The sequence below is a fragment of the Mercenaria mercenaria genome, chromosome 11 (assembly GCF_021730395.1).
Source record: "Mercenaria mercenaria strain notata chromosome 11, MADL_Memer_1, whole genome shotgun sequence".
NCBI lineage: Eukaryota > Metazoa > Mollusca > Bivalvia > Venerida > Veneridae > Mercenaria > Mercenaria mercenaria.
In genome coordinates, this window is record NC_069371.1 from 35678106 (window position 1) to 35700552 (window position 22447).

Below are 22447 nucleotides of genomic sequence, written 5' to 3' on the forward strand. Positions count from 1 at the left end.
TTGACGAAATGAAAACCACCAATAAAGAGGCAACTGTGGCGTTCCATACTAATATAGCAATAAGAGTGTAAAACTGAAGTATTGTATTTACTGTGTTCTTCATTTTCTATCTCGTTGTTTACTTAATATTGTGTATTGTGTACTGTTTAATTTTATTTGTGTTCGTTAATTTTATTTGTTTGATATACGTTCTTAGTTTAACAATAAGAATGTGGAACAAATAACATAATTATAGAATCTTACACCGTTTGTTTTAAGAAAATAGCAACGTTTGGCCTGCCATATAATTGCGAAACAATGACTGCTTCATTAGTTCATATATCGCAAAAACTACTTTCCATTCTGGTTTATTTATGCACAATAGAGGTAATAATTATGTGTTATGCGCGGATGAGCCCAAGGAATGTCTTTCTTCGTTATTAATACTAGGAAGTCACTATCTAACCGAAATTATGTCGGCGTGACTTAAAACGAACAGTGATTGTTGAATAAGATATGAAATCTATCTATATAAAAGGTGTTGGCAGCATTTCAAAACGATAACATGTACCTATTATATGAAAACATACACTAAATTTAATATTTAATATGACAGAAATATAACAGGGACGGGAATAAGATCGTTTTGACTGGAATATATTGACTCTCGGCTTCTTTGGAGAGAAAGGTAACATAATAAAATCATGTTCGATTAAATACAAAACTACACTGAACTTAAGTTTAGTTTCACTGTAACATGTTGGGGGTTAAATGATTGAGCTTTGTTGCACAACTTCAACCGGTCAAAATCCCCCAGTGGTGTTTTTGCTCTAATTGTTTGTTTAGCCCTTGCTGCCAGTTATCGCAACTATACATTCACTATTGTAGGGTTTTTGTATGAGGGGATTGTTTTCTTTGAATGAGACTCTCCCTACTCCTAAATAGTTGTCCTTACATTTTGTCAATAGGCGATTTTGATATTTATATATTGTTAAGCATGGGGAGAGCAACAAGTTTAGGAAGTTATAAAAATTGACTTCTTAGAGGTAAAACAACTTAAGTTGTTAACGTGTGTATTTGCTTATACGGGTTAAATGCCATATGTAAACAGTATTTTAGTTATAGCCACTATGTAAAAGAGTAAAATTGTATACATTCAGTACTGATCGATTTCACATGAATTCCTGAATCTTCTTTACGAGTTGATTGTTTTTGCTACAAACAAACAGAACGTTGTTTTATGAAAAAGATATCTTGCCTTAAAGATGATTTATCTACTTTTGTCGTATTAAAGTATTTAAAAATTAATACTATTTTCTGCATTTTTTCAATAGATATCTTCCAACAAAGATGATCGAAGAAATCAACATTAACACTGAAGTAAGCAAACTTTTGTCTAGTGCGTTGGCAAGGGCGAGAATTGTTAGAAATAATCTACAGTTGATGAAATCTTATGCAAATATAACGGAGTACCTGGCGGCAACACTGCATGACAATCATTTCATAGAAACAGGCAGCTGTACGGAAACATCTGAAATACCCGGAAGTGATGTTGACCATATGCAAATATTTACAGACACGTGTGCTGCTGATAATCCGAACCAAGTCATGATTAAAAAGTGTCACGTTTTGAAAATGGACACAGACGATTCGCGTCATGGTTTCTCAAAACTAAGACTAAACCACTTATTTGACAAGAAAGACTTGACTAGACAAATTCTAGAAGAATCCCTTGTTGGTGGCGAGGATAATTCGGAATACATTTCAAGCAATAGATTCTCTGCATTTTTCCTGAAGTTGATGTCCGGAACAAATAAGTTCTCACCTTTTGCGCATTCGACTACCTCCATCTTTCGACATGGACCATGTTCAACTATTGAATTTGACCACGCTAACCAGTCAGATATTGCAGTTGGGATTGAGTGTGCCAACTGGCCAAGAGAAGCAGAAGAATGGTGTAATCGACCTAGGTTTCACGAATGGCCCTCAGAGAATACAGTATCTTCTTTAAGACAGCTTCCGTGTTACCTTCTGCCGGTAGGGGATGAGTATTCCTCAGACTGTGCACTTGAATGGAGGTTTGCATTTGTTCCAACAGAAAGAGAATTAATATGGGAATTCAATGACACACAAATCCAGTGCTATGTGATACTTAAACTGCTAAGAAAACAATTTCTGGAGCCGATTGCCCCTGACCAGTTGAGTTCTTTCTTTCTGAAAACTATTATGTTCTGGGAGATTGAAAATAAAGGTCCCGACAATTGGACCTCAGAAAATCTCATTCATTGCATAGTTTCATGCTTGCAAAGTCTCAGGAAATGTGTAATGGCAAAGACATTGCCTCATTATATTTTCAGAAAGAGAAATTTACTGTTCACTAAATTCAGAGACCGAGAGATACAAACCGCAGTGGTAAATAAGTTAGAAGACATCGAGAACAACACAGTTCCGTATGTACTTCAGGCTGCAACGAGTTTTGCCCCGTTGGATGATCTTGGCAAAATCTGGAGTAACTGCAATGGCAGCTTGTCACATTTTATTCATACTACAAAGGAACAAATACCAGATGTTCCTGAAGTTTGCGAGAAGATGGGTATATTATCAAGATTTTTGAAGGCAAATGAAATTTTCATGTTCATTGTTTATTTTCCAGCAACACATGAAAAATTAATGGATGCAGGATTATATATAAAAGAATATGAAAGTGACTTTGACAGCACGCTACGAAAGCATGCGTTGAGCTGCTTGAAGATAGAGTTTGGGAAGCGTATTATACCAGAAATATTCAAACCGGACACGCTTTTGCCAAAAGAAGATCTTATACCGACTACCTACAGTTTGTTTTCGGATGCAAAAATAGGTTCAACCACTGGATTTCTCCACCTTGCCACACTTCATTACCTCCTGCGGGAGTACACTAAAGCTTTGACGATAATCCGCTCAATCATATCAAAGAAGGAAAGCTTGTTCTTTATTGGATCTTCGGCTGAAAAAAAATATTTTAAACAACAGACTCATCCCGATTGCATAGACGTATTTCCGTCGTCGGAAGATATGTTAGCTCATGATATTTGCTTTACGTCGGAAGATGTACTTTGGGCACCGCCTGGTGTAGAGATGGAATGTGCTTTACTCAGTAAACGCCATAACTGGAACTTTTGTGTTTTTCACCCAGTGGTATATTCGTATTACCTATTATTTCTTATTTGTCTCAAAAGAAAACATGTCAAAGAGTGTAAGCAATGTTTACAGGAATTTTCTGACTTTCTACGTTTTGACGGCGGTAAAATTGACCGCCATAGGTCATTGAATTTGTTGGGAGTTTGCTACTATAAACTAGGTTATCATGATAAAGCTATAAGTTGCTTCGAACGATCGCTAGAGATAGTAAGTCCAGTCGGAAATGCGGCATCTTACCACATATGCATTTTAATAACAGAGTTGTTGAATGAACAGACATGTCAAAGGGCAAAGGACAAAATTATTTATACACGCACTTCTGGACCAAAATGAGATATAAGTGTGAAAATTATTGAACGTATTGGATGGAAAGAAAATGAGTTTGTGTTTGCATTTCACGTATGTCCCAAATCATTTTTATCGGAACATTTATATCAAAAAAAAGAGATAAACATGAACGCTTAACTCTTGTAACTTTAACTGCTTGTTACAAATATAGATCTTTTTGTTGTTATAATGACATTACATCAATGCTAAGCAGAAGTCCTTTTTTCATAAAAAAGTAGAAATCAAACAAAGCCATGTCTGGATAAACGGGCCTGATTTATTTGTAAGAATTGAATCCGGGTATGAGTTTATAAAAAGACACAAGACATTGAACTGCCGGTAGTCAAGAGGTCTTTTTTCAAATGTGAGATGTAAATAATACACGCTAAGTTAACGATGACAACAAGTCAATCTACATGTAGCGACTAAAAAGAATGCTTCCACGTTTTATCTATTGTTTTATTTACGTATTAGAAACGAAACATTATATTATAGCAAAGTCGGTTATATGCTGGAAGAATGAATTTAACCTGGCTACACACTTGGGGAGGTACATGCATAACCTCATCCTGTTAAAACCAGTTAAAACACGTTTTTATTGCATATAACCTAGCACATGAGCACACATTGTATTTCGTAAAAATGTAAAATGTGTCTCAGGCCTAGATACTTCCCTAAAAATATATGTTGGTACTCTACCATGTAAGATTGAAAATAAATTTTTATATTTTACATGTATTTAGATGTTGATGAAGTTATTACTCGTTTTCTATGTTTAATATGAGTTTCTGCCATTTTTAACTGAAAACCGGGGGTGGATGATATTTTATTTCAGCCATTTTGTTTATTTTCAAATTGTTATGGAGAATATTCGATTCGACAAGGGATCGAGCTCATGTCCTCTGGATATACTCGTACAGGCTTGTCTTCTACTGAGATGACCTGGTTTTGTATGACAGGCACTTATGTAAGGGATTATGGAGACAACGATCAACAGGATTTAAAACCTTGTCATCTTGATCAGCAACTAAGATACAACCTCTCCAAGATGCCTTAAATTTCTATATTTAATTTGCATCATGTGACAAATGCCAACAAGAGTTGTTTTTAAAAGGCTTAAATAAATTGTTGTGTACGTTTTTATAAAACTCCCATATCTTCTAAGGCCCTGTTCAAATGATTTGATCATACTGATATTTGGGTACCGTCAGCATTTAATCCGACAAGAATTCAGACTTACTTCAGTACTCAGTGCTTTCCGCCGTATCGACTTCGGCGAAAACAGCTTGCTTTAGGACGTTACCGTTTTGACTTTCCCCGCCGGAGGTAAGGCTATTTATGATGGATTGTTTTTTTTACGCTAGTTAGAAATATAACCAGTTAGTACAATCTAATGTGCAATTCATAATTTGTACAAACACTATGTCCAGACAAAAGTTATCCACTCACCTCTTATCAAAATACATGAACAATAAATGATTAGTACATGATAATCTGTCTTTAAACAAATGATTCACGTTTTTTTTTTTCACAAGTAAATCAGTCATGTCTGTCAAATTTTACTTAATTATACCCATGTAATCTTCAGACATTGTGTACATAGGCAATGTCCTCTTCTAAATACATATTTATCGTTTTAGAAATGTAAACAAACCTCATAAATTATAATAAGTTATCTATCAAACTTCTTTCGGGTCTTAGGAAAGTTCGGATGCACCTTCGCTATAAGATGAACTTTTCTACCATATTCATGTTGGGTTTTCAATAAAAATATTTTTCACCTATCCACAAGACTGTGTCATACCCGCATATGGAATTAATGTAAAAACCACGCAATCTTCTTCTACATTTTAATACAGTGAAATGTATTTTGTTTTTTTTAGGAATTTATACGTCTGTCTTGTATATATTTGGAAAGATTTCGATGAAATTAATTTATATTTCCGCGTTCAGCTGTATCATAATGTGGAATATGCGAAAACTTCAATTTGATTCACCGTTTTATTCAATAATACTGAACATGAAAAGTAGCGTATAGCTTTTAGATATTTTTTGTTGATTAAGTACAATGACGCTAGTAAATCACTTTCAAATTTTGAGCTGAAAGTGTGAACTGTGTGACGAACTCAGCCAGTGGCCGGAGAGAATACATGGATGTGACCATTGCACCACAACGTTTGGTATAGGTATAGTGGAACACTTATTTCGCATATGACCTAAATGCGACTTTTTGACATGCTCTACTAAATGTTAAGGTTAAAGCTGCTCGCCCACAAGTTGGCTGAAATTTTAAAAACATTTCCATAAAGTGTGGCAAACATATATACGACATTGAAAACTGGTAAAGTGAGTGAAAATAAGTATTATTTATTGGTACAAAAGCGGGAAGAATGCTGAGCCTGTTCATTAAACCAAAAGCGTTGCAACCCTACTACCCTTCTGCAAAATATTTTTGTTTATTTATTAGAATACACTGCAAATTTCTCGTTGATCAGTTTTGTATCACTGATCACTTTCACAGTACCCATGTTTCATGAATTTTTGAGAGAAAAAATCGTCTAAAATGTGTAAACGAGTCGCTTTAAACTACTTTACTGGAGTCAAAAACGGGAACGATAATAACCCACCGATTACTAACGTAATTATATCTTTTAGATCAAAAGAAATTCGATCTTGAGAGCGTGTGCTGTTTAAATTAGGCAATGTCAATAAATCTACCCATTTTAAGTAACAATTATGCATTATGATTATTATGAATAAAAATCGTGGTTCTATTTTTGTAAACGGGTTATTCAAAAAGTTTATTACTGAATTATTTTAGAATGTAGTGCATTTTAATGAATTTGATTAGAAAGTCTGCACAGTTAGACCAACGACTTTTTCTTATCTGAGCGCAGTGTGCTCGGGGTAAGCTGTGATCATTCACCTTCCGTTGTCTACCCGCCGTCAGTCCGTCCGTTAATCATTTTCTTCAAACAACATCTCCAGAAATCGCTAGTTGGAAACTGATGAATCTTGGCCCGGATGTTTCTTGGAATGTCTTGTTTCATTTGCTCAAACGGTTCTGCTTGGTTTGCACATAAGGGCCAGCAAAGCTAAAAGGCTTCAAATGACATCTCCGCATAAACCGCTGTTCCGAATTGTAAATAATTTTACATAAAATTTTCATGAGTGACCCTCTTTCAAGATTTGTCAATAATTGTGATTCATTTGAAACATGGCCACCAGAGGTTATGGTCACCTTTCCCTATATATGGTCATTCGAGCCAATGGAAACTGTAACATAACGTGATAGCGGCCTGCCTCTGTGGTAGCTTCTCTTGGATACATCGCCACATACTGAAGTTCTAACCGATATTTAGAACAGAAGTAATGTTGTTCACACTGTTCACATCAAAGCATAAAGTCAGATACATTACTACAGTATGACTGTTGTTGTTAACAAACTATGTGAAGAAGCTCGGGACACTGCTAGACGCTAATGTGAATCTGAGTCGACAGCTCAACCCTGTGTCCACAACTAGCGCGAACAGATCACATCAAACGGTATTTAACCAGAGATGCCAGTAAATCTAACAAATCGAACACAACCTCTCCACCACCATGCCTTAAAGTTCTTTATCTACTTTTCGTCATGTTAAAAATGCTAACAACAGTTCTTCCCAACATGCTTAAATAAATTGTTCATCACGACTTTATAAACCTCCCTTATTTTCTAAACCCTGGTTCATTTGATCATACTGATATTTGGGGGTACTGTCAGCATTCAATCTGATAAGAAGTCAGACTTACTTCGGTATGTTCCGCCATATCGACTTTGAAGAAAATAGCTTACTTTGGGACTTTAAACATTCGACTTTACCCCAACGAAAGTAGGGCTATTTAGAATGGGATATTTTTGTGATACATTCTTGTCAGAAAAGTAACCCGTACAATTTATAAATGTGTACAAACGTTATGTCCTGTCAAAACATTATCCCTAATCCTTTATCAAAATACATGAACAATGATTAGAACATGAAACAAATGAATCACGCTTTCTCACAAGTAAATCTATCTCGACTGTCAAATTGTATTTAATTATGTCCATGTAATATTCCCACTTTGTGTACCTAGGCAATGCGGTCTTCTATATGTATATTTATCATTTTAGAATGTAAACAAACCTCATAAATTATCACAAGTTATCTATCGAACTTCTTCCAGGTTTGAGGAAGGTTCGGATGCACCTTCATCATTGCATGAACACTTCCACCATGTTCAAAATGTCTGGTTAACATTGAAAGATATATTTCGTCTATCCACAAAAGTGTGCAATACCCGCACAAGGAAATAATGTAACAACTACTCAAACAGAACATGGTAAAATTTAATAATAGGAACAAAGTTAACAGGCATGCAGGCGGTAACAAAAGGGGCTAGTGGGCTTTGTGAGCATAGTCCTCTGTCATAACATTTTCACTACACCCGGTATCACGCGTTTTATGCATGTCTAAGGTGCAATCAATATAACATTAATTTATACGGATGTCTCGAAAATACACAGCGGTACTTTCAGTGGAAGTCACCGATGATTCTGTTAGCAAATAAATTGTGGTTGACAAGAGGGTTTGGGTTACCCAAGGGAATACGTAGGATAACAGTAAAGCTAATTTCCCAAAAGAAATTTAGGGCAAAATTAGGTATTTTCTAAAAGGAACATGAAGGGATAGAAGGGATTTTTTGTCAATCCGTCGTTTTTATCCGCCCTTCGTTAAGCTTCTTTGGCAATGAGGCTAGGAATCTAAGAATATTGTCCTGAAAATATACCTCACACACGCGAAATCTCCATGAAGCACTTTGTAGGTCTTAAGAACAAATAACATAATTGGAGATTAGCAGCTAAATGTTGATAGCTTTTGTGTCAAAATATTACACCAAAATGAACAAATCTAGCTAGTTATAGGGCACAGTTTTCCAGGTCAAGCCCTGAGAAGTGTTATATTTCTACCAGACAAATGGATTATTTAGACATAAAATGTAAGCATTACTAGCTGCGATATATGCGCAAATCAAGCTGAAATGTATCAACTACTTGTATTGGGAATGGAAGCACAGGACAGGAGGGGATTTGAAGGTCTTCCTTGAGAAACGTCAGAATTCCGCACAACAACTGTTGCATTATCAGCTATCTTTGACACAAAATTACAATGTATCCCCAAACGTAGTTGTAATAAATTTTGAAAAAATATTTACTACTAGTACGAAGAATGGAGACGCACGAAGGGATCAAGATTCGGGATCCTCCCTGAGAAACCCCGAAATTCTACAGAACTAATGATGGATTTTAGAGCTTATTCAGACTAAACAAATGTATAAGCAGGACTATCTGTGAAAGATTTTCTAGTAAGTTTGAAAGGTATTGACTGGAAGTAAGGGAATAGGAATTGAAGCGAAGCTCTAAACAACCTGCAAGACACATGGTACAATATTTAGAAATTTTAGAGACACCAATGTTAACAAAACTTAACGTCAGAAATGTTCCGATAAGACTGAAAAGTTACTGCTGATTAGGAGAATGGAGAGGTAGGTAGGGTTGAGCTTTGGGGTTCTCCTACGAGAAGCATTGGAATTTTACAAGACAAACCATTAAATCCATCTCAGAGACCCAACTGTAAAAGTATCTCTTTGAAACATTTATGCACATCATATTCAAAAGTTCACACTAATCAGTAAAGGTCAAATGGGTGAAGATATGTTTGTGAAATCTTGTTACTATGAACTCTATTACCAGACAAGTTTTTGTTGTACAGAAAGAGACCAAACCAAAGTAACTAACGTAGCTCTGAGTGCGAAAGAAAAGTTTCATTCTAATGTGAACGCTTGAAAACAAGATAAAGAACCAATAGGAATATTTCCATTCCGAGAATGTAGCGTGCCCGAAACGATACTCTACACCAGTGTATGCACGAATATGTAAATTATATGCATTTACACAAAAGAAAAATATGGACAATAAAGACAAAACAAAGAAATAAAGAAACAAAGACTTTTTGCCTCTGCAACATTGAGTTACAATACATACACTTTCTAAAATATAATAAGAAACACACATAGCAAACAATATATATAATTTACAAAAAAAGTTTGTTCAGCCAACTCAGTTTTATAGATAGTAGCTGGGATAGCAGAACGTTTATGATAAAGAGCAAAATGAAAATGTATGGAAAAGTAGGACCCACCTGACAGTCTTAATCTGAACACCTTAATATTGCATTTGCATACATTACAAATTTGATGGGTAAGGGGTCTCTCTCTCCCTCTCTCTCCCCCCACCCCCCTCTCTCTCTCTTTGCCAGCGTTTTGTTCTTTTTTATTATTTTCACAGAAATATTTTCAAAATTAACAGAAATGGCTACAGCTGTTTCTGAACAGTTGAGGTGAAACACTTAAATATCTATATCAAGTTAGGTATGAAATCAAATCTGAGAAACAACAAGCACATATTAATTGTTTGTGAAGCCAAAAAGACTTTGTTTGTCTTTTATTAGGCATCTCAGATGGTCTGCTCCTTTTGAAGTATTATTTTTATACTTAACATTGATACTTTACAAAAAACATTAATAGTTTATAACAGTGAACATGGCAGTCAGCTAGTACTGACAGCAACTTTACAGACTACTACATTGTAATATAAACATAATTTGAATGCATGCCATTTTTATTCCTAATAGTTGAAAGTTGTTATGTGCATGTATTGAAAAACAAGACTTAGCTTCATAAGGATAACATTAATTATGACATAATATCCATTTTCGGTTAACCCCCTTTTAAACCAAATCATACATTTCAATTTCATTTTGGTTTTTGCCAACAATCATTTTGGTCATTTGCCGATTGCAGCAGACAGTCTGACATGTATCTGACTTGACAACCTCTCCCATCAGTTCACCATCAGGTGTGAACTTCAGCACATTGTTGGACCAACGTCCACATACAAGAACACTTCCTCTGTCAGTAATATAACAGTCAGAGGAACTATTCAGCATTGGATAGTTTAAAGACTTTAGCACCTTTCCTGTGTTGTCCGGAACAATTAGCTCATTACTGGGAACATCAGCATAAATCTTAGAGTCATCCTTACTGATTGCTAGACTATGGATTGTGTATTTTATTGACTGATAAACCTTTCGTCCAGATGACGAGTATATGTACACTGTCGTATTCTGGTCTGAAATGTACAGAATGTTCCCAGCATAAACTCACTGCAACTTTCTGGTTATTGATTGGACACACTTGCCAAGGTCTCCCAGAAAGGACATAATAATTTCTTATAGAGTACTTATAACTGTCCAAACTTTTGAGATTTTTGTTCTTGAAGTCACTCAGAATTAGTGTCCATTTGACAGATAACAGAAACTCAAAATATTACAGTCCTCCTTGTCTGATGGGATCTTTACTGAACAACTCTTCATTTCTTTAGTCTGAAGTAAATTGTCCTGTTTTACCTGCCCCCAAAAATTATTTCTGCTATTACTTTAATTATATTCTGATCAGGTGTGAAGATGATCACTAGTTTCTGGTTGGCAGTTGTACTTCCTTCTAATGATTCGCTTTGCTTGCAGCAGCAAGAGCTTTCTATGTTTATAGACACTTGAGATACATTACGGCACTCGTGCAGATGTAACATCCTTCCTGTTTCCTTGGAGAGCTTTTAGTGCGCCCTCTATCTGTTGTATGACAGCTTTATATTTATCTTCTATCTCAGCTACAGAATTCCTTTCCGTTTCATTAATCCTTTCAATGATCTCTCTCCTAAACTTTCTGATATTTTCTATTCGAAACACTTTGCTTTTCTTTCTCTCAAGAGTTTAGAGGTGGTTTTTCAATGTCTCCTCAGTGGATTCAAGTTTCTTCTGAGTGTTTTGTGTTGAAGTTGTAGTGGCATTGTTTCGGATGAATTCTGGTATGTAAAAGATATCTTTGCAAGACCAGAAATGAAATGGTTGAAGATATCATTTGTAACAATGTAAAGAGATATTTTTTATTCCGGGGCCTCCGTGGCCGAGTGGTTAAGGTCGCTGACTTCAAATCACTTGCCCCTCATCGATGTGAGCCTCACACAGGGCGTTGAATTCGTCATGTGAGGAAGCCATCCAGCTGGCTTACGGAAGGTCGGGGGTTCTACCCAGGTGCCCGCTCGTGATGAAATAATGCACGGAGGGGCACCTGGGGTCTTCCTCCACCATTAAAGCTGAAAAGTCGCCATATGACATATCATGTGTCGGTGCCACGTTAAATCAAAAAAAAAAAATTATTCCACGAGCTCCTTAGCATAGTTAATAGATTTGTAAATCCAGAGTACATTTTATATGACCATAAGGGTAGTTATATAAAATATTTGCAATGTTAAGAAGCTCGTTTCCAGATCAGTAGTATTTCGTTCCAACTGATTATTTTTTTTTACTTTGTCAAAATATTTAGAACGGAGGCAGTGTGTGACATCAAACTGTATATCATATGTAATAGTCACAGCTTTTCAAAAGATATGTCCGACTTTATCCTAACAGCTTTTTGAAATCAATAATAAAAACTAGGACAACATTACGAATATCCCTTTCTAAGATAATACACAATTTCCCTTCATTTTTATTGTATAATTACTATCATTGTGAAATACGAGAAATATCGCAAGGTCATGATAATGTAGTTCATGTTTTCAGTTTGGAAAGTTATATTTTATAATTAGTAGATCTAGTTTATTTGCTGCTAGATGTTGAAGATAATTAATATAGCTTCTTCTTCTTTTTCTAGAGCTAGTTGAACCTCGCTAGTAAAGATAAGTGAGTAGGCTGTAGTTCTGTGAGAGAGCAATGTGAAAGAGTTAAAGGTAAAAAGGTATATCAGATTGCATAGTAAGTATTCATGTTGAACCCAGTGCTGAGAGTTGATTTATAATTGTCACTCTGTTAGTTTGTACTGTTTTGCCGTAATAATTGGCAGTATAACTAATAAGTGTTTATCGTTTATGGGGATGGGTTCTTCTTGTTATTCCTTTGTGGGTCAATGAGCCATACCATTGTATACAGTTTACTATTTTAATATTGGTAGATCTGTCTCCATAATGTATGGTAAAAACACATCCTGAAATTACATAATATGAACAATACTTACAATAAGCTATAAATACTTACAATCATGTAAAACACATAATCGTTGTACAAAATACCGTACAGTTCATATTAAGCATATCTCTTTAAATCAAATAATAACATTTCAGGATGAAACATATACATGTGTGTGTAGTGGCATATTACAACTAAAAATACATATACTTAGGTAGTGTATAAACATACATATACATATATAGTTATACAATTAATTACAGGTTACAAATACAAATTATGCTTACCAGGTTGTGGACCTAAATGCACCATATGTTACAGCAGTACTCAGTCCAGAAAAACACACACACAAACACACTGTGATCTGTTTAGGTCTGTAAATGATTAAATGGTTTATAGTGCAAATAGAGAATAAGACAGTGATGTAAGAAAGACTGCCATTTAAGAAACATAGACTTTACTCAATATATAAACAAACTGTCTAAACAGAATGAGCCAAAAGCATAAAAGATAAAATCATTAATGAGCACTTTATGAGACCTTTGAATTGATAATTACAAACTGTAATGAGTGAAATCAACAAACCTGTAATAATCCAATATAAATTCAACTATTCTTAAAATAAAAAGTTCAATACATGCTTTCAGAAACATGACAATCTAGACAATGACCAGATATCTTATCAGAGGCTAATCCAATGAAATTAAAGCATTTCAGAGGGAAAAATAGTGACCTAGGGTCAATGCACATGAATGCACACAAAACACAATAAAACTGACAAAGGGAGGTAACTCTGATTTTTAAATACTGCTATCCAAACCCTTAAAATCAGGACTGCCACATAATTGATCACCAAGTTCATCTTATAAAACATTTAATTGTCTGGGGAATTCTTTCAGCAGGTTGTAAAGGAATGGCCGTACGTGCTTTGTGGAATATAGATCCCGTCCCCGCCTCTTAAAACAAAAGAGAAAAGGGAAATGAAGAGGATCAAACCCATACATCGTTAATATGTTTTTCAAAGACGATAAAGCGTGAAATTGTATTATACTACAAATAATATAATTACAATTTAGCCTTGTCGTTGCGTACGGATTCAAACAAGTGCTGTGACATCTGAACTTGATTAATGTTTATGATTTTAATCTTCACGTAGAGTATTACATTTTCAGTTGAATATTATATGCAATGTACATACACACTGATATGATAACATGTAATATTCAGTTTATAGGAAATGTAAAAGATGTAAAGATAACTATTCGTATCTACTAAGTACGTCAGTCACTTGATTTAGTTACATGTAGGAAAGATAACGGACTAGTTTATGAGGTAATACCCCAGTCACACATACGGCGCAGATAGCTACGTCTAGCTACGGACAGAAACGTAGTAATCCGTATCGACCCGTACCTGAGCCGTACCTCAGAGTAGTCATTCGTATTAATCCGTACCAAAACGTGGTCAAAACGTATTCAAAACTTATTCCAAACTTGTAAGTTTCTCCAACTTTTGAACATGCACAAAAGTTTGAGCGAACCGTAGCCATTTGAGCGTGACTTTAGTCCAACTTGGTTGAAACTTATTCATCCGTAGTTAAACGTGCTTAAACGTAGTTATCCGTGCTGTTACGTACCTCGCCGTAGCCGAACGTAGTTATCCGAGGCTGCTCGTACTTAAGCATAGTTCAACGTAGTTTACCGCAGACCCGTCCGTGTGCTTGACAAGTTGCAAGGCGCAGTAAAACGTAATTCAACGTAGTACCTCGTACCTATCCGTACTTATTCGCGTCCTGTATTGTTTTGTTTGTTTCCTGTTTCTCACCATTTTTCCCGTACTAAGACGTACTGCTCCGTAGTTATACACCCACAGACTAATCCTAACCGCACCGTACCTCAACGCACGGACATATCCGTATGTGTGACTGTAGCTTAATTGAAAAGGGACTCTGTTATTACAGTTGTATCATCACGGTAATCTTTCTTTTTTCATTACCTTATTTGCATATTTCGTTAATGTGGCACATATAAAACAAAGGCATGCTAGTCTTTGAAATAGTTCACAACAATATATCTGATATCATATTTGTTTTAACATCTTGTGAGTTAAAAACAAGCGTGCTTAAGACAATGATTATGTGTGTGCCTTATATTGCAAATATGTACGTTAGTATTTCTTTACGACTTGGATACCATTTTGAATTGTTAACAGAATTTTTTTTGTTAACTATAACTACAGAAACATTGTCGATGAATTCCTTTGAACAAATAGAAGCACGGGTGGTTCTATCCAGGTGCCCACTCGTGATGAAATGATACACGGAGGGGCACCTGGGGTCTTCCTCCATAATGAAAGCTGGAAAGTCGCTATAAGGCCTATACTTATGTTGGTGCCACGTTAAATCCAACAAAAACAAACAAACACTTAGTAGGTCATATTGTGGATTGGATAATTTTACTCCCCACAAACGAAGTTTGTTGGATTGGGAGTATATAGGAGTGATCTTGTCGGTTGGTCTGTCGGTCCGTTGGTTATCATGGTTTCTGGACAATAACTCATGAAAGACTTAATTTTGGTACACAGGTGTAACGTCATAAAATGCAGTCAAGTTCAACTTTGCCTATAAACTAAAACTACCATTTTTGACTTAGTTACGACCCCTTTCTAACTTAAAATTTGACAGACTAATGTTTTCCGGACAATAACTTATGAAAGGCTTGACAGATTTAAATAATTTTTGGTACACATGTGTAACATAATAAAATACAGGTCAAGTTAAACCTTCACTACAAATCACCACATTTTAGCTCGACTATTTGAAGAATGATCTAGCTATTCTACTCACCCATGTGTCACACCTTGGTTAAAGTTTTGCTTGCAAGTACATATGACGGTGATTATGGCTTTCATTTCAAGGCATATAGCTCTGAATCTTAATTTTTTGTTTTCTAGGTCAATTATTAACCTCACTGGATCAAGTCCCATAACTCTGACATATATTTTGGCCAAATTATGCCCCGTTTTGGACATATACAATTCTGGTTAAAGTTTTGCATGCAAATTCTATTTAATTAAAAATTCACATGTGTCTTTTGGGTTTTAAAGCTAGGTGATAGCATAAAGTCCCATAACTCTGACATGCATTTAGGCCAGAATATGCCTCTTTTGAAATTCGAAATCCGGGTTAAAGTTTTGCATGCAAGTTACTTTCTCCAAAACTAATGCAGATACTGGATTGAAACCCTACATATATTTTAATATTTTAATATTTATGGTAACATACCTGCCTCTGTGACAGCATTGGCTATCTTACGGACACTTCTTGTTTGACATAGTTATGGCCTCTTTCTAACTTAAAATTTGCCAAATTCATTTTTTCCGGACAATAATCTTCCAGTTAAACAACTTAAATTGCATCTTCTTGTTGCCATTTCCTTCTTATGGTTGTCATACTTCTGTGACAAGACCGTATTGTGGGGGTATAATTCTTTATTCCTGTCTTAGTTCTAGTTTTTCATATTGGCTCTATAGAGAATGTATGACCGTTTTTTCTACCGTTAAGATTTATTTTCATCCTCTGTGAGCTTGAAGAATATTAGTTTCTGAGACAAACAAGAGAAGAAAAAGTACAGGTCACCGAACTCGTTTTAAGTTTATAGGGCATTTTCTTCACCCACTCAAACAGTTTAAGCATTTCTGAAATTTTGTAAAATTGAAAAAAAAAAATGTGTTACTTTATAAAACATATAATATCCCACTTACTTTTATAGCGATTTCAGGTCTTACAGGTTACTATGAATACAAGATGATATCAGTATTATACAAGCATATATGTCACTAACAAATCACTTTCATGTTTAACTGTTAACATAATTACCTCACACACTTTATGTTCGATAGAAAAAAAAGTATTTAGACACAAAAAATTCTAACGTTAAGATTTTAAAAGTATTTTGTAGCTTTAATGTCACACATAAATGCTTTAATATGGAAAGAAAAAGGTTGGGGTTACCGTGCATCTAAGAGATGTATTTAAAAATAGTTTAAAAACTGGTGAATTTTAATACTTAGCAAATACTTTTGAAACTAAAACAATCGCGAATATTAACCGATCTGACTATGCAGATAAAGAAAATGAACGCATATAACAAATTTTAAAACTGATGCCTGACAGTTTACCAGCTGGTGATGTACATTTGGTCTTTTTCTTATGTAGTACAGTTTTGTTTATGACTGCTCTGACACACAGTTAGTAAGACAAAAACATAAAGACTGACAGACAGGCAGGCAGACAGACAGTCGGTCGGTAGATAGGTCAGTCGGTCTGTCAGCTGGTCGATAGTCGGTCGGACAAATAGACGGACGGTGGACAGACAGTCAGATCTGTTTATATTGCGTATTGTGTTTTGTTTGATTTAATTTGTGTTCGTTAATTTGATTTATTTTGATATAACAATAAACATGTGGAACGAATAACATAATTTTAAAATCATACACCGTTCCATTTAAGAAAATAGCAACGTTTGGCCTGCCGTACAATTGCGCCACATGACTACTTCATATATCATATGGCAAAAAAATACTACCTTCCATTTCGGTTTATTAATGCGCAATAGAGATAATAATTATGTGATATGCCCGGATTAGCCAAAGGAGTGTCTTTCCCTACAATTAAGGTAGTTCTACACGTTTAATAAACTGGAAGTGATGGCGTAACGTCATTTATTCGGATAACGTAGAGTAAAGCCTGGAATGAAAATCATTTTTTGAATGAATGGCAACCCGTGAGTAAATTTTATCAAAAGTTAACATATTACATTAAAACTTATGACACGTTAAATAATTCGAAATAATGGCTTAAAACCAGAATGAAATGTGTTGATCACTTTAATGATGGGCAAATATCTCAAAAGCAAGCACACTGACCTATAGATTTTTATTTTACCATGATAAAGGCTATATGTTTATTTACGACTTTGAGAAGTATCATTAAAATCTACAATGCAGAAAAAATTATATTCGGAAATCAGTTATGAAAATTGTGACTTCCATTATGAAAACTTGCGTGAGGTCCTAATTTTTCAAATCAGTCTGGCAAAAAATCAAGCACAAAACACTATATTTTTTATTTGCTTAATTTTCTAAGAATATTCGGAGATTTTGAAAAATTAGGGTTTTTATCAAAGTCGACATTGTAGAAAATAATTTGATCCGAACGTGCAGAACTACCTTAGTGCTGGGAAGTCACTATCTGACCGAAATAAGATATGACATTTATCTATATGAAACGTGTTGGCAACATTTCAAAATGATAACATGTACCTTTTCTATGAAAACATACACGAAATGTAATATTTAATGTGACAGAAATATAACAGGGTCGGAAATAAGATTGTTTTGACCGGAATATATTGGCTCTCGGCTACTTACGAGTGAAAGGTAACATAACAAAATCATGTTCGATTAAATACAAAACTACACTGAACTAAAGTTTATTTCACAGTAACATGCTGGGGGTTAAGAGTGAGCTTTGTTGCGCAATTTTAAAATTCCCAGTGGTGTTTTTCTTTATTTGTTTGTTTAGTCCTTGCTGCCAGTAATGTACGCATCTATACATTTACTGTTGCAGGGTTTTTGTATAAGGGAACTGTTTTCTTTGAACAAGGCTCATCCTACTCCTTAATCTTTGTCCTTACATCTGGTCAATAGGTGATTTTGATATTCATATATATTGTTTAGTATAGGGAGAGCAACAAGTTTAGGAAATAGTCAAAGATGACTTCTCTTGGAGGTAAAACAATTTAAGTTGTTAACGAGTTTATTTGCATTATACAGGTTGCATGTAAATGTCATTTGTAAACAGTATTTTAGTTATGCAAGTGAGATTTCATACGAAATCCTAAATGTTCCTTACGAGTTGATTTGTATTTGCTAAACTGAAATTTGTTTTATGAAAAAGATATATTGCCTTAAAGATGATTTATCTATTTTTTTTGTCTTATTAACGGATTTAATACATAAAAGTTTCCAGTGCATATTAATACTATTTTCTGCATTCTTTCAATAGGTATCTTCAAACGAACATGGCCGAAGAAATCAAAATTAACACTGAAGTAAGCAAACTTTTGTCTAGAGCGTTGGCCGGGGATGGAACCGTTAGAAATAATCTACAACTGATGAAATCTTATGCACATATAACGGAATACCTGGCGGCAACACTGCATGACAATCATTTCATAGTAACAGGAAGCTGTATGGAAACCTCTAAAATACCCGGAAGTGATGTTGACCATATGCAAATATTTAAAGACACGTGTGCTGCTGATAATCCGAACCAAGTCATGAATAAAAAATGTCACTTTCTGATAAGAGATACAGATGATTCGCGTCATGGTTTCTCAAAACTAAGACTAAACCACTTACTTGAAAAGAAGGACTTGACTAGTAGACAAATTCTAGAAGAATGCCTTGTTTGTGGCGAAGATAATTCGGGATATATTTCAAGCAATAGATTCTGTGCATTTTTCCTGAAGTTGATGTCCGGAACAAATGAGTTCTCACCATTTGCGCATTCGACTACCTCTATCTTTCGACATGGACCATGTTCAACTATTGAATTCGACCACGCTGACCAGTCAGATATTGCAGTTGGGATTGAGTGTGCCAACTGGCCAAGAGAAGCAGAAGAATGGTGTACTCGACCTAGGTTTCACGAATGGCCCTCAAAGAACACAGTGTCAGCTTTACGACAGCTTCCGTGTTACCTTCTGCCGGTAGGCGATGAGTGTTCCTCAGACTGTGCACTTGAATGGAGGTTTGCATTTGTTCCGACAGAAAGAGAATTGATATGGGAATTCAATGATACACAAATCCAGTGCTATGTGATTCTTAAGCTGCTGGGAAAACAATTTCTAGAGCCAATTGCCCCTGATCAGTTGAGTTCTTTCTTTCTGAAAACTATTATGTTCTGGGAGATTGAAAATAAAGGTCTCGACATTTGGACCACAGTAAATCTCATTCATTGCATAGTTTCATGCTTGCAAAGTCTCAGGAAATGTGTGATGACAAGGATATTGCCTCATTATATTTTCAGAAAAAGAAATTTATTGTTCACTAAATTCAGAGACCGAGAGATACAAACCGCCGTGGTAAATAAGTTAGAAGACATCGAGAACACCACAGCTCCGTATGTACTTCAGGCTGCAACGAGTTTTGACCCGTTGGATGATCTTGGTAAAATCTGGAATAAATGTAAAGGCAGCTTGTCACATTTTATTTATACTACAAAGGAACAAATACCAGATGTTCCTGAAGTTTGCGAGAATATGGATATATTATCAAGATTTTTGAAAGCAAATGAGATTTTCATGTTCATTGTCTATCTTCCAGCATCACTTGAAAAAATAATAGAAGCTGGATTCTATATAAAAGAACATGAAAGTGACTTTGACAGCTTGCTACGAAAGCATGCGTTGAGCTGTTTGAAGATAGAGTTCGGGAAGCGTATTATACCAGAAATATTAAAACCGGAGACGCTTTCGTCAAAAGAAGATCTTATACCGACTACTTACAGTTTGTTTTCGGATGCAAAAATAGGTTCAACCACTGGATTTCTCCACCTTGCCACTCTTCATTACCTACTGCAGGAGTACACTAAAGCTTTGACGATAATCCGCTCAATCATATTGAAGAAGGAAAGTTTGTTCTTTATTGGATTGTCGGCTGAAAAAATATCGTTTAAACAACATCCGGACTGCATTGATATATGTCTGACGTCAGAATCTTTGTTAGCCCATGATATTTGCTTTACGTCAGAAGATGTATTCTGGGCACCGCCTGGTGTAAGGATGGAATGTGCTTTACTCGGTAAACGCCATAACTGGAACTTTTGTGTTTTTCACCCACTCGTATATTCGTATTACCTATTATTTCTTACTTGTCATAAAAGAAAGCATGTCAAAGAGTGTAAGCAATGTTTACAGGAATTTTCCGACTTTCTACGTTTTGTCGGCGGTAAAATTGACCGTCATAGGTCGTTGAATTTGTTGGGAGTTTGCAATTATAAACTAAGTTATTATGATAAAGCTATAAGTTGCTTCGAACGATCGCTACAGATAGTAGATCCAGACGGAAATGCGGCGTCTTACCACATATGTTTCTTAATAACGGAGTTATTGGCTGAACAGACATGTCGAAGAGCAAAGGACAAAGTTATTTATTCACGCACTTCTGGGCCAAAATGAGCTACAAGTGTGAAAATTATTGAACGTATTGGATGGAAAGAAAATGAGAATTTGTTTGCATTTCCCGTATGTCCCAAATCATTTATATCGGAACATTTACTTCAGAAAAAGAGATTAAAACGAATGTTTAACTCTTATTGCTTTAACTGCTTGTTACAAATCTAGTTTTCCGTTACAATCACGTTACAGCATTGCTAAGCAGAAGCTCCTTTTTCATAAAAGAGTAGAAATCCAACATAGCCATGTCTGGGTAAACGGGTCTGATTTATTTGTAAGAATTGAATCCGGATATGAGTTTATACTAAGTCACAAGACATTGAACTGCCGGTAGTCAAGTGTTGTTTTCAACCTGCTTAAATAAATTATTGTGTACGCTTTTTTATTTCTTTATAACTCCCGATTTTCTAAGGCCCTGTTCAAATAATTTGATCATACAGATAATTGGGTACCGTCAGGATTTAATCCAACAAGAATTCATTTACTTCAGTACTCAGTACTTTCCGCCGTATCAACTTCGAAGAAAATAGCTTACTTTAGGGCGTTTACGATTTAAAAAGCTGTAACAAATGTTCACAAGTAAATCAATCAAGTCAGTCATATTTTATGTAATTATGCCCATATAATCTTAAGACATTTTGTACATAGGCAATGTGCTCTTTCGTTTTAGAAATGTAAACAAACCACATAAATTATCACATATTATCTGTCGAACTTCTTTCGGATGGGAGGATAGTTCGGATGCACCTTCGCTATAAAATGAACATTAAAATGTTGGGTTTTCAATAAAATATATTTTTCTAGAAGACTACCATACCCGCATATGGAATTAGTATAAAAACCACGCAATCTGCTTTTACATTTTAATACAGTGAAACGTATTTTTTTACCTTCTTAGGACTCTTATCTACGTCTGTCTTAGTGTATATTTTTGAAAGAATTTCCGATGAAGTATAATTTTTATTCTTCGGCGTTAAGCTGTAACAGTAACAGCGAAAATTAGTGAAAACTTCAAATCTAATTCACCGTTTTATTTGAATAAACTACTGAAAAACATGAAAAATGTAGCATTATTTGCTTTTAAATTATTTTTTGGATTTAAGTTACAAATGACACTAACTAGAAATTCACTTTCAAATTTTGAGCTGAAAGTGTGAACTGTGTGACCGTTACCGGAGAGAAATACATGGGAAACCTTTCAACAATTTGGTATATGTGACTATATGGGACACTTATTTTTGCGCTATGCCCTAAACATGAATATTTCGACACGGTTAAAGTTACTCGACCACAAGTTGGATGAAACATTAAAATTAATTCCACCAAATTGTGCATATATATATACGACACTGAAAACAGGTAAAGTTAGCGAAAACAAGTATTATTTCTTGGTACAAAAACGGAAAGAATGCTGATTCTGTTCATTGTTTCGTCGCAACGCCTTACCCCCTTCTGCAAAATATTTATGTTTATTAATTAAAACCACTGCAAAGTTCATGTCAATGATGATCAATTTGTTTCACTTATCATTTTCACAGTACCCATGTTTCATGTACTTCTGCACGAAAGAAATCGTCTAAAATGTAAAACTTCTTCACTAAAGTCAAAAACGGGAAC

General features: G+C 35.1%; 2 protein-coding genes and 1 long non-coding RNA gene across 6 annotated transcripts; 2 read left to right on the forward strand and 1 right to left on the reverse strand.

The window, feature by feature from the left end:
* The first annotated feature begins 450 nt into the window (after positions 1-450).
* LOC128545975 (uncharacterized) lies at positions 451-4224 on the forward strand. 2 transcript variants are annotated; one of them, XM_045312543.2, is made up of 2 exons: positions 451-667; positions 1314-4224. In XM_045312543.2, exon 2 carries the CDS (start codon positions 1330-1332, stop codon positions 3490-3492), a length of 2163 nt encoding a protein of 720 aa, XP_045168478.2. In that variant the 5' UTR covers positions 451-667; positions 1314-1329; the 3' UTR covers positions 3493-4224. The 2 variants fall into 2 exon arrangements, with proteins under 2 accessions (XP_045168478.2, XP_053373114.1); XM_053517139.1 differs by lacking the exon at positions 451-667 and adding an exon at positions 987-1025.
* A 7949-nt stretch (positions 4225-12173) lies between these two features.
* On the reverse strand, positions 12174-13426 carry LOC123531503 (uncharacterized). Its single transcript, XR_006682435.2, has 3 exons — positions 13176-13426; positions 12878-12964; positions 12174-12609 (listed from the first exon to the last, which is right to left on the reverse strand). It is a non-coding gene; the product is annotated as an uncharacterized LOC123531503 (long non-coding RNA).
* A 3808-nt stretch (positions 13427-17234) lies between these two features.
* LOC123531502 (uncharacterized) lies at positions 17235-21231 on the forward strand. Of its 3 annotated transcripts, none has more exons than XM_045312545.2 (2): positions 17235-17374; positions 18658-21231. In XM_045312545.2, the coding sequence occupies exons 1-2, from the start codon at positions 17361-17363 to the stop codon at positions 20831-20833; spliced, it is 2190 nt and encodes a 729-aa protein (XP_045168480.2). In that variant the 5' UTR covers positions 17235-17360; the 3' UTR covers positions 20834-21231. The 3 variants fall into 3 exon arrangements, with proteins under 3 accessions (XP_045168480.2, XP_045168481.2, XP_053373115.1); XM_045312546.2 differs by lacking the exon at positions 17235-17374 and adding an exon at positions 17876-18029 and having other exon boundaries at positions 18658-21229; XM_053517140.1 differs by lacking the exon at positions 17235-17374 and adding an exon at positions 18243-18381 and having other exon boundaries at positions 18658-21230.
* Positions 21232-22447: the final 1216 nt, after the last annotated feature.